Consider the following 13,768-nt stretch of genomic DNA (forward strand, 5'->3'; position numbering starts at 1 on the left):
GTAAAACAAACACTCAAAAAATATGCAAGGACTAGACGTGAAACTACAACACAACAAATGCCTTGCAAAATACATACACTGCGGAGTACCAGACTTCGCACCTATACATACCAAAAATACTTTCGACCTCTCATTAGACGCTGCACACTCAGCATCCCTCTACTAAAAGATAACCAAAACTAGTGGGGCGACATTGGTGCCTTTGACCCACGGTACAATGAGGCAAAACTCACCCGAATCGAAGAACTCCGAAACACTACGATATGATCCCTTCTATGCATTGCTTGCACCAGCGAATTCACTAACACCATAACCATATAAAATATCAATCAATAGTCCAAATCCCTCAAGTTTGACCCAAAGTCAAACTTGGTCAAAAAGTCAACGATCAACGAAAGTCAAAGTCCAAGGCTGGCTGAGTACGCCCAACATACTCCACGTACGACCATCATACACGATTCAAACCCAATACGCCAAGCGTACTCCTAGGCTCCCAGCTACACCCAACATAAGTTGGCTAATTCCAACATTCCATAAAGCACGTTATCCCTTAAGACCTTTTATATAGAGCTCAGTTCTAGGTCCAAATTAACACTCTAAATCATAAAGCTTCAAACGTTATGATTTTGCATGGCTAGGAAGGGACCAAATCAAAAACCCTAACTTATCATAAAATTCTAAGCTTCATAACACATTCATGAATGGGAGAACAAGACCAATATTACATTTTTATGACCTAATACCCTCATATACACCTGGAAATGCACCCCACAAGATTTGGAACAACTAGACTCAAATGGACCAATTTGTATGACAAAAAGGACATAACTTTAACACCTTAAACTAGATCTAAGGAAACATTCATAAAGATTCTAACTTTATACCTTTTGGAGATTAACGAGGGATGCGAACTTCCAGATCTAAATTTGCTTCAAGCTTCCAAGCTTTATCACCACCTTCTTCTTCCTTCAAAGGTACAAAAAAGCACACTCTTTGGCTCACAAGGCTCAAATTAGGGTTAGGGTTTCAAGGGAGGACGTTGGGAAGATGGAGGCTGAGAATGGAAAGGGTTTAGGAAAGTTAAGGACCTTAAAAATGGCTCAAAACCTCAAAATTAGGGTTTGGGTTCTGATCGCGTACGCCCAACGTGTGCTCTTGAATGCATGACTTCACCATGCTGGTACGCCTAACGTACTACCTTTCTTCCCAAAATCAACACACTTTTAAACTACTGCAACTTCTTCATTTCAACTTCGATTTTGGCGTTCTTTATATGCACCAAAATATATTGAAGAGCCCCACAATATTATCTAGATATCTTGGACTAAAAACTTATCGTACAAAAATCCATATTTCATGTAAGAACCCGACTTATGACTTTTCCCTTTCAACCTTTTGGCCCAAATCACAATTCAAATGTTAAATCTCTTAACCATCATTACTTCATTCTAAAAGGACTAAACATTACCTCCTCAAGACCCAAAACCTTTACACAATCAACTTCCGGCCCACAACCCTAAAATAAAGAATTGATAGGAAACATGATGTTACAAATAATCATGACTTTCGCATACATCATCTACGAAATCTATGAAACGACACTGTGTGAAGTTTTTCCCAAATGATATCCCTAAAAATCTTAGCCACCTATGAAAAAGGTGTCACAAAACTAGATTTTTTTCTAAAAAAATCACCAGATGCCATTTGCGAAAATCTAGATTTTACATGCAAAATTCGAAGATCACTTGCAACATTTAAAACAAATTCCTCTTTTTCTGATTTTTTGGTGTTTTAGTCATAAAAATCACACCAACAACCAAATAAATTTTAATTTTGTTGTTTTACATACGAAAATAACAAAATAGGATTTCACATCTAAAATATATTTACTTTTTTTTTCCGTGGAAAATGGAAATAGTGTTTGAAGACTTACACATAAAACTTCATAATAATGGTTTGTTTTTTAATCTATTGCAACTGATTTTCAATTATCTCAATCTGAATTTTCACAGATGGTACCTACGACTTTTTTTTTTTCTTTTCAAATCTAGTTTTGGGATCTATTTTTTTTGCAGATGGATGAGATTTTCACAAATGTCATATACAAAATTCGAAAAATGGTGTTGCTCTGCAATAGCTAATTTTTGTATCAATCTTGAAAAATAATAAATATTTTTTTCTCTGAAAAGAAATAGATTGACATCAGGCCTGACTTTACATATATACTAAGTAAGCAAGGGCTTAGGGCCTCATTGTTAAGGGGCCCCTTAAGCCAAAAAGTCCATTAATTAATTTTAGTGTTGATTTTGGATTCTCTCACCCTACGCATACGCAGGAATGCACGATGCATAATTGAATCATTGAAACTGAGATAATCTTTTTCCAAACAACTCTTCTTCTTCTCGTGAAATCGTGATCTTGTCTTCTCCATTCTTCTTCTTCCTGGCGGCTCTTTATGAAGTGTCATCATTTGGATTGTTCAAAAATCAAAAAATCGATTCTTGAATCTTGATTCTTCAAACGGTATTGTTCTTCTCTCTGATTCTCTATTAATTTAAAAATCAAACTCCATTGATGATTCTTCGTTCTTCTTTCTTGATTAGGCTATCTATTAGGGTTAATACTTAATAGGGCTTAATTTTTTTTAACCTTCACTGTGTGAAGTTTGATTTTGGAATGGGTTTGGATTTTGGATATTGGAAGGAACGATTTTGCCATTTTGGTTGGAACGGATTTTAGTTTTGCAATTCCATATTTCCATCTTAGTTTTGTCAAGGAGTCAAGCCTTCAAGGTCACTTTGCCAAGCTGGTAAAGTAGGTATTTTCTATCTATAAATCTATAATTCATTACTATTTACTTTCTGTTTACTTTTTATTGTTTTACTGATAGTTATTGTTAATTAATTTATCAATAATCATGTCTAAACGAAAATATTAATCTGGGGCTTTAAAAAGAAAAGCGAAAAATGCAACAAGAGCCTCAATTTTTGGTCCGCTTAGAGCCTCCAAACTGGTTGAGCCGGGCCTGGTTGACATGATGAATAAAAGTTAAAAATATATTCATAGCTATTCTAACAATTGCCCAATTGTTATGAAACCCGGTCAATCATCACTCGAATCCGACCCATGGCCCATTCCGTTGGACTTTGTATCGATAGCCATGGACGGCCTCTCGCAAAATCATCGTCTTCTTCGGATTTGTCACCGGTCAAATCCTCCTGTCTTAGTTTGTGCGTGTTTCTTCGTACGGTCTCTTCCCCTCCTCTTGTCCTTTCAGGTCAGCGTATATTCCTTCTTTTCTAGAGTCTTCGATTTGTTGTTAGTACGAAATTATTGTGTTTACGACCGAATCAGATAGATTCGCACTAAATTTTGATATATTGCGATCACGGGATTCGGTAAATTTGTTGTGGAAATTGAAAATTTAGGGGTCCGCTGACAGAACCCTTTATACGTGATTGATTCATTGTGTTAGGATTTGGCTACTTTGAGCTGTATAATCTGATTGACTGATGATTATTTTCAATTCAGTTTTAAAGCAAAATTGTTTGATTTGCTATGAAAATCACAGGTGTTCACGAAAGTTTGTTAAAAAAATCAAAACATCATGGGTGTGAAACAAGTATTAAAGAACCTTGATGCGTTTCCGCGTGCAGAAGAGCATTTATTGCAGAAAACACAGTCTGGTGCTGTTGGTAAGTTTTTTCTATTACTAATTAAAGTTCCCTTGATCTTTATAAGAACATGTCTGAGTGAGTGTGGTTTCACTTGGATGGCTACCATGTTAGATTGAAGAAAAAATGAACAAATTCTTACAATTATGAGATAACTTAAGCAGAAAAATAATATGCCTGACCAAGAAGCAACCTGAAAGATTTTTTTTTCTCAAATTTTCTTGGATTTTACTGCCCAAGGCTGTGCATTTTTGGTTGCAGTTCACTTTGTTGGTTTAGTTCACCATAATAGCATCTACACAACTTACTCAAATAGGATCAATGTAGAAACATCTGAAGTTCATATATTTTTTGGTATTTTAATCAATTCAATCGTTTGCATCACTATTTGAAATCTCACTTTCTCTCTTCCCCTCTTTTGGTTGTCTAGTTTCGATTGCAGGTTTGTTCATAATGGCAACATTATTCTTGCATGAGCTGACATACTACATATCTACATATACAGTTCATGAGGTTTGTTCTTTTGCCATAATCTTTTAGCCCTGATGGTGACTAATTTATATTTATTAGATCATTGCTTCATAGTGGTTATATCTTGTAAAAATTAATATGTTGGCAGATGGCTGTTGACCTGAAACGTGGAGAAACCCTACCAATCCATATAAACATGTCATTCCCTGCTTTACCCTGTCAAGGTTAGCAACTTTTAGTCAAGATGACTCCCTGTTTTGTTCATACTGTGAGCATGCTTTTTTCCACTGTGATTAACATTTGTATTTTTGTCAGTTTTGAGTGTAGATGCCATTGATATGTCTGGCAAACATGAAGTGGATTTAGATACAAATATATGGAAGGTATGGTTGTTCTGTTGTTAAATAACATGTTCTTTATGTAGATTAGACTATGTATTTTATTTTTGTCAATATACAATACCTTAACCTTTAACTTTATTGAGATTATCTAAATAGTCATTTCTTTATCCAAATTTGTGATCCTTAGAACGCCATTAAATGTCATATGTTAGAAGAAGGTTTTTATTTATTTTTTGGGGTTGGGAAACCAGCAAAGCAACTAGCTAAGTATTGGATTTTATGCTGTAATAGGACTAGACAAAATGAAAATGGAGAATAGAAGATGATGACACCAAAATGAATGGTTCCTAAAATGTCAAGATTTCATTTGTTCTCTGGTAAAACCTTCTGTTAAGAATGACATATTAAGGATTCATCATCTAAATTGCTTTAAATCCCTTACTTCATTATTTATACATCAATAGTATCTGTGGAAACTATAAAGAATTGGAGATGAACAGTTGTTTATATGTGGATTGCTTGTTAAGTTGGAATGACTATTGACTAATACCTGTTATATGTGATTTATTCTGCTTACCCTTTGCTAATTTAAGATAAAATTTGTTCCATTTTATCTCGCTTGCTGTATGTAATTGATGCATTATGATTGTTTTAACGGGTTAGAGTTACTGCAGCTTCGATTGAATAAAGAAGGGATGATTATCGGGACAGAGTATCTATCGGATCTAGTAGAAAAGGGACATACAACACATAATCATGGTAATCATCTTTGAATGTATAATGCTTCATTTCATATATAGCAGTTGCATCGCATGTTTAAAGTTTAAACTATTTATTATTATTAGTAGTATCATGGCTCTTATGTATTAGTTTGATTAGGAAATGAAACACATCATCATGAAAAACCTCATCTGGATAGATTCGATGATGAGGCCGAAAACATGATCAAAAAGGTCAAGCAAGCAATTCATGATGGAGAAGGATGTCGGGTATGTGTTGTGACATTTATTTATATTTGACAATAGACATAGATAATAGAAATATTGCTCATAATATTCTTTCTAACTGAATTAGGTTTATGGGACGTTGGATGTTCAAAGAGTTGCTGGAAACTTCCATATTTCAGTTCATGGTTTGAACATTTTTGTAGCACAGATGGTAAATAAAACATGAGTACATGACATTTGTGTCTATTTTATTTTATAACAACTACACACATATATTACTATTAATCTAAAATTCTGATTTGTTATTGATCTCTGATCTCTGCAGATCTTTGAAGGAGCCAGCCATGTGAATGTGAGCCATGTGATTCATGATTTGTCTTTTGGGCCAAAGTATCCAGGGCTTCATAATCCTCTAGACGAGACTCATAGAATACTCCCTGGTGCTAGTGGAACTTTTAAATATTACATAAAGGTTATAAAGTTTATTTTATTTGATGTCAGCTTTATCTTCTTATGGTATATCATAATATGTTTATTTTTTTTGGTAATGTAGATTGTTCCAACCGAGTATAAATACATATCAAAAGAAGTGTTGCCTACCAATCAGTTCTCTGTTACTGAGTACTTCTCTCCAATGAATGAATATGACAGGACATGGCCAGGTTTGTTTTCTTTTCTTTTGTGAAATCAAATTAGTGGTTATTATGATGACAATCTTGTTTTGTTTATAATTATATATATGTGAGATCTTAAAATTAAAATGAGTTTGTTTGATGTGATTCTTCAGCTGTTTACTTTTTATATGATCTCTCTCCAATTACGGTTACCATCAAAGAAGAAAGACGCAGTTTTCTACATTTCATTACTCGTTTATGTGCAGTCCTTGGTGGCACATTTGCTTTAACAGGTTTGTTTTAACTCTTTCTTTAACTGTTTTAACACCAAAGTAAATAAATAGGCTATACAGTTTTTAAGATTAGTACATAGAAACCTATCAGTAACATAGAGCTTTTGGTAAATTTCATGTAATTATCTCAACTTCAGTTATCATTCTACTTGACACTTTGTATAAAAGCTAAAGAAATACGAGTAAATTGCCTATATTTATAACTTTGGCAGGAATGCTTGATCGATGGATGTATAGATTGTTGGAGGCAGTGACAAAACCACAAGCCAGACGTTCAATGCGGTAAAAAAATGAAGCACATCACATCACAGAAAATGTGTTTGTCATTTTGCTTTTTATCATATTTAGAACTTGGTATCCTTTTGTCAACCCATATTTTTGTTGGTAATTGTATTATTTAACTACAGTCAATTGGTTTAACCATAGTAACATTTTTTATTTGTGGTTGGTTATTATACTCATATTCTCCGGTGTTACAGTAGGGAATTAACCAGAGTTACTTGGCCACAAAAACATATTTAAGGTTGGATTGGTTTGGATGGATGTTTGACATTAATTATTTTTTTGTTATGAATGTATTAAACATGATTAGAAAATAAGTTATTAAAATAAGGGATGACCACTAAAATGACCAAAAGGAAGGTTAGGAACCCAGAATATGACCATCTTTTACACATTTATCGTAAAATCATCATCTCTTTCTAAAAAAAAATAATTTTGCGAAATTACTTTGCTGCATTATTTTATGACTTTTATATTTTGCCAATTTTTTATTCATATATTGTGATAATATCTTTTTATGCGAAATAGATATCAAATTTGTAGTGGGACATTTTAAAATAATTCCTCAAAATAGCGTAATTTCTCAGATTCATTTACTTTTGTGAAATGAGTGGGTATTTTCTGATAACATAAAACATTGTCATTTGATGTGTCAACACCTCTATCTTTTTAAAGTAAGATCAATTAAGGAAGTTATAAGTACTTGAATACACATTTTCCGATTTTTTTACCCGTTGTCCTTATTAGGCATTTTAGTTATTACTAACTTTTTATATTTTTACTCATTTTATTTAATTACTATAAAACAAAATTCAAGTTGATTTAATGTAGGAAATGAATCAAAATAGTGGCCCCTATTTCGTGGCAGTATTGTGAGAAGAAGTGTCATAATACAAATCATTCAAAAGTGGGCTTTGAGTGTTTGAGGTTGAATGGATAAAGACAAAGTAGTGTCGATTGCTAATTTGCTATTGTCAGTCTACTTCTTCCAAGAAATTAGTTATAGTGAAATTCTAATGCTTATATCTTAGATTTTAGAACATCGTAATTATTAGTAAACCAAATCCTATGTAGATGTGATGAATTATGCAATTTCATTTTATAGAATACATATATTGTTAGTTGTCATGTTCTTTAAAAGAAAAATATCAAAATCTAGATTAATGGATGTTAACTCTTACTCAAATTAAGTAAAAATAATCTAAAATAGCTGTGATAATATAAATATCAAACTGATACAGAAAAAGTGACAAAATAGAAGTGTCAAGTAAACGAATCGAAACAAGTGGAGTAAAACTAATGTGTTAATTATAATTGCAAATAATAAAATTATTACGCTAGTAATAGTTTTTTGAGAAAATGACAAAAATAGTCATTTACACTAATGGCATTACAAAAATAGCCAAAAAAATCGAAATTACAAAATTAGCCAACGATTTCGCAGATGGAGATGCCCCATCTGCGAAATGAGTTTCTCATCTGCGAAAATACAAGCACCTAAAGCACAGCTGTGCTTTAGGTGCTTGTACTTTCGCAGGTGCTTTTAATTTTTTTTTTTTAATATTTTTACTGTATATATAGGGGTAATTTCGCAGATGGAATAGGTCCATCTGCGATTTACTCTCACTCTATCTGCGAAATCGTGGTATTTTTTGTATTTTTTTTTTTTAAGTTTGACTATGAAATGAATTGGTTTGACTACGAAATCATGTTGCTATATAAAAAGTTTTGTAGAAAAAATATCATTTTGGTTGTTATTTGTTTAGGAACTCTCTCTACAATTTGCTCAAAAAATGATTGAATATTTGGTTTGTCTTGTAACCGGTGGGAGATGGCAAGTTAATGGAACTAATCTGGAATACATATGTCCACAGGGAGGTATTTCTGAACTTGCTTTGATATTTTCTGAGTATATTAGTTATAGTGATTTTGTATCTTTGGTAAGAAGCAAAATTGGTTTGTTAGACAAATATAGAATTAGTCTTCGTTTCCACCATCCTGAATTAAATTATTATATAGCTATAGTTGAAGACATGGATGTTAGAATGTTGATAAACGTAATCAAATGTAGTGGAGGAAGGGTTATGAAAGTGTTTGTGGTGATTGATGAAGTTGAGGAGGTTAATGAGGGTGGTGAAATTGGAAACCAGCTTGTTGGTAATTTATGCAGTTATAAAGGGAGCAACGATCCGATATGTACTTTCAATACTCCTAGTGTACCTCAGTTTCACAGTGTCGCTGAAAATGTTAATGTTAGTTATTCACCTATTCACTATGTGGATCCCGAGAATTACAAGTATGTTGGTGATGATGATGTTGGTACATATCTTAATCATGTGGGTGGTCGTTGTGATGATGTTGCCGAACAAGAAGTTAAACTTATGAATAGGCGTGTGGTAGATAAAACTAAAAAGAAAAAAAATTCAAGTCAAAAAAATGAAAAAAATCATGTTTACGGGCATTATGTTGATGTTGGTGATGTATGTTTAGATATAACCGAGCTACAAAGCAATTCCGATAGAGATGAGTTGGGTGATGAAGTTAAAGCTAAGTTTCCCGATAACCTTTTTCACGGTATGCCCCCTGTACCAGCATGGCCAGTTGATATTAATGAAGATATCCCAACATAGATGGTAAACATGAATCTTCAAAAGATTCAATGTGAGAGTATATTTAAGAACAAAGAACTTTTAAAGCGGTGAATTGGTAAAAAATGTCTTCGAGAAGGTTTCCAGACGAGGACAAGTAGATCCACCAAATCAAGGTATGTGTGTGTTTCGAAAAATTGTTCTTGGTTACTAAGAGCAAAAGCAATTAAAAATTATGATGGACTTTTCCAAGTGAATAAATTTGTTGATGTACACACATGTTCTTCAACATTGTTGCAACCTAATCATCGACAAGCAAACAAATATGTTTTGGGTGAATATGTTGCTGATGTTTTGGCTGAAGACTATAGTAGAGTTTATCGGGGAAAATAAATTGTTAATGATATAAATGTTCAATTGAATATCAATATCTCATACCATCAGGCATGGCGTGCGAAGCAATATGCATTGTTGTCGTTAAGGGGTACGAAAGAGGATTCTTTTACCAAACTTTCGGCGTATTGTCACAACTTGGCCAAACATAATCCGGGTACTGTCACACATATTAAAACAGATGCTGATGATCGCTTTGAGTTTTTGTACGTCGCACTCGGTTGCTCGGTTAGTATTATCATATCCTAATTTAATTTTTTAATATTTATTTTGGTGTATTTGAATAGATATACAATGTATTGTAGGTACGCGATTTTGTCAATTTTTGTAAGCCAACCCTAGTAGTAGATGGAGCTCACCTAAAGGGCGAGTTCAAAGGTACCATGTTACTTGCAGTTACTAAGGACGGACAAAACCAAATATTACCGGTTGCATATGGTATATGCAAAAATGAGTGTACCGATTCTTGGACATGGTTTTTTCAAAAACTACATGATTGCATAGGAAATATGCAGGAGCTTACAATTATATCTGATAGGTCTCCATCTATAGCAACATCCGTTGCTAACATTTTTCCTCACGCTCATCATGGAATATGTGGTGTCCATTTGTATTTCAACATAGTATCTAGATTCGGCAAGAGTAAGACGGTTAAAGGAATTTTTTGGGAGGCGTGTAGGGCGTACACAGTTGATGCTTTTGATGTTGCCATGGATGTTATGAAAAAGACAAAAGAACCAGTATGGGAGTACTTAAAAAGTATAAATCCAGAAACCTGGTCAAGGGCACATTTTAAAGGGAACCGATACAATCTTATGTCGTCCAACAGTGCGGAGTCTATAAATGCATTATCTAGACACGCACGTAAGGTGCCAATACTTATGTTGATCGATTTTTTTCGTGCTACAATGCAACAATGGTGGTTTCAAAGACGTAACTTTGCAGGTATTAAGTAAATTTGTAATATTAATGTTTTATTAGTTTTGATGTTATTGATCTTAACTTCTTCATTTTGGCTGTTTTTTTAGCGGAAGCAACAACAACACTTACCCCTTGGGCGGATGAAGTTGTAAAAGAAAACAAGAAAACTTTTACTAAATGGGATGTTCGCATGATCTCAAATACGAAATGCAAGGTCAAAAAGGGGGCACAAAATGTGATTGTTGATTTTCAACATATGACATGTACATGTAGGCATTGGCAACTTGATAAGATACCTTGTGGTCATGTCATAAGATGTTTAACAGTGAACAATTACCAAGACTGCTCGAGGTTTGCATTAAATGCTTACCTTACCGAAACACTGAGGAAAACATATGAGGAATCAATAAACCCTCTGCCGAAGCCATCTGAATGGGAGATCCCCGATGATTTGATGATTGTTAAGCCACCTATAATGGATAAACGTCAGCCAGGCAGGCCAAGAAACACAGACCACATTCCATCCCAAGGCGAGGGTCCAATTATAAAAGAGTGTTCTACATGTGGTCAACTAGGACACACGAGAAATAATTGTACTGGAAGGGCGTCCGGTAGCAGAGCAGGTCACATAATTTCTACTGCAGAAATGACATATAATATTGGTGGTTCAGCGGGTTGCTCACAAACCTATAACGCTGATGTTGATATAAAACAACCTTGAAATTAAGAGTAATGACGAGTTGTTAACTTATTATATATTGTAATATTTTTATTAACTCTTACAAGACATTGCTATGCTTTCATATTTTAGTTAAGTTTGTTGATTATAACAATGAATGAAGCCTTTATATTATAAAATATAGTTTGCAGATTTTTTTTAACAGTTACAACATGTTATTTAAAAAAACAACAAACGATCCTTTGGCAACCTAATATGTTTCATGATAATATTACAACAACTTTGTAACTAATTTTTAAACTCAGGGAACTGCAACGGGTACTTCTCTTTCTCCATTGTTATATAGTCATCCCTAATTCTCATTTTGTCTTCGAAACGATCCTTTTTTACCATAATGTGTATCAACTGCTCATCCTTCTCAGCAAGCCGTTTTTCAGTCATTTTGATTGCCTTGTTACTCTTTTTTATCCAATCTTTATGCTCTTTGATTTTGTTTTTATTGAGGTCAATCCATTCTTGAGCTTGTTTGCATTCTGATTCAATATCATTAGCAAGTTGAGTGAGAAGTCGGGATGACTCTTTGTCCTCTTCTTGTTGTGCTTCAGCCTTCTTTAATTCTTCAAAATTTTCATGTGACATATATGGCCCGGCTGAAGAGGGTGTAAAAAAAGGGTCTACCGAATCACAGTAGTAACAATCTACTCCGTTGCATGAGCAAATTTCAAATTTGTGTGAGGAACTCATAATAAAGTCGATATTGTATTAAACTGGAGCTATAAGTGGTATTTATACATACTAGACAGTAATGAGAAGTCCAACTTTGAAATGACTAGACAGTAATGACAAGTCACTGTAGTAACCTGCACATCGCAGTGGGACCCTTAAGTGACAAGAGATAAATGACAGTTTGACATGACAAAACACTGCATAAAGCTGAAAATCGTAGTCCAAATATAACCATTTCGTAGTCAAAGTATTAATTCATAGTCTATTTATTTATATAAATAGATGTTTAAGATCTAAAAACCAAACACCCAACTCACCTAAACGAAACAAACTCCCATTATTAGAAATGTCGTCGAATGCAGCAAGTTCTTCGAATGAAGTACCTGGTTCCAATTCTGAAAGGCCATGGACGACAAACGAGGTGTTAGTTCTAACACGATGCTGGCTAAGTGTTAAGGATGGTGTATCGTTACTTGCTCCCCCGCATTGCCTAATTGGTGATGAATGGAGTCGCATAACATCTTTGTTTAACCATGAGATGGGAGAAGGACAAAAAAGAGAAAAATCAGATGTTGTTACTAAGTGGATGGATGTAAAGGAAGAAGTGACATGGTTCAATCGAGCATGTAATTATGCGAAACGTAACAATGTTCGTTATCGTGACGAAGAAGAGTTCTTGGAAGTTGTTACAGAGTTTTACATCTGTGAGCATGACGGCAGAGACTTCGAATATGAGGAAGTTTGGAAGGTTGTTAAAGATAAACAGTATTTCATGTAGACCGCTCTAATTTCTGTTAAGAATAACCCATGGACTTGTGTTTTACGTTAATGCTTTGTTCATATTATGTCGTTGTTTTTCATGTAATTGTTGTAATGTTTTTAATGGTTCATGGAATCCTTGTTACTAATGTATTCTAATTTATTGTGAAAACTAATGCAATAGCCATTTATTAACTCAAGTTAATCATACGAGTTGCTCACATAATAAACTAAAATATATTTTAAACAAATGAAATACATACGAAATACATAAGAAATACATGAAAATAACCTAGTACATGAAAATAACCTAGTACTCACATAATAAAATAAAATAGATTTTAAACAAACGGGATATATTTCAAAATATTCCAAGGGGCTTCAAACTGGAATTCCAACCCGTTACTTAATGACTTGTATTCCTCCTTAGCAGCTTCCAAGATGACCTCTTCAGTAGCATTTAAACGGGTGTCGTCAATTTTGGTATAAAGATCGTTGAATAATAGAACTTCGGTTTTCATTTCATACCATCTTGCTAAGATGTCTAGTTCGTCACGATCGTTTCTTGTAGCCATTCGGTTTTCAGCATTGAAAATATTGGTTAAACAGCTCCAAAACATTGGATCGTTCAACTTGCTTGTCTCGTACACATGAATATAAGCATGTGTAAGAACCAAGAACTCTTCATTGATCCATGACATAGAACTCATTTTGATTGAAACAAAGAGAGTAGAATCTAAAAAACAATATTTGAACAACTATATTGGTTTATTTAATAAAGTATTGCATGTAACTTAAGGTCAATTTATAGTAGTTTCTACACAAAATCGCAGTCCAATCTTCTAATATGTCTGCAATTCATAGTCAAAATTAACTGACGAATGCAGTGTACTATACTTATAACACAATAGATCACTGTTCGAGTTGACAATTCATCCCCGGTCGAATGACAACACAATACATTGTTGCTTGAATTGACAAGCCATTGCACCAGGAAAGTAAGGAGTCGTTATAAATAGATTTCAATATCCGTTGTAATTGTATTGTATTACTTCCCTCCTTGCAATTATGGACTCACCA

General features: G+C 33.8%; 1 protein-coding gene across 1 annotated transcript; it reads left to right on the forward strand.

Moving 5' to 3' along the window:
- The first annotated feature begins 3,123 nt into the window (after positions 1 to 3,123).
- Positions 3,124 to 6,896, forward strand: LOC145092211 (Endoplasmic reticulum vesicle transporter protein). Its single transcript, XM_079030138.1, has 12 exons — positions 3,124 to 3,277; positions 3,572 to 3,695; positions 4,105 to 4,187; positions 4,294 to 4,369; positions 4,461 to 4,528; positions 5,161 to 5,245; positions 5,366 to 5,475; positions 5,561 to 5,644; positions 5,759 to 5,905; positions 5,987 to 6,095; positions 6,221 to 6,340; positions 6,553 to 6,896. The coding sequence occupies exons 2-12, from the start codon at positions 3,608 to 3,610 to the stop codon at positions 6,624 to 6,626; spliced, it is 1,044 nt and encodes a 347-aa protein (XP_078886264.1). The 5' UTR covers positions 3,124 to 3,277; positions 3,572 to 3,607; the 3' UTR covers positions 6,627 to 6,896.
- Positions 6,897 to 13,768: the final 6,872 nt, after the last annotated feature.

This window comes from Lactuca serriola, chromosome 3, assembly GCF_051521515.1.
Source record: "Lactuca serriola cultivar US96UC23 chromosome 3, Lser_US96UC23_V15, whole genome shotgun sequence".
Taxonomy (NCBI): Eukaryota; Viridiplantae; Streptophyta; class Magnoliopsida; order Asterales; family Asteraceae; genus Lactuca; species Lactuca serriola.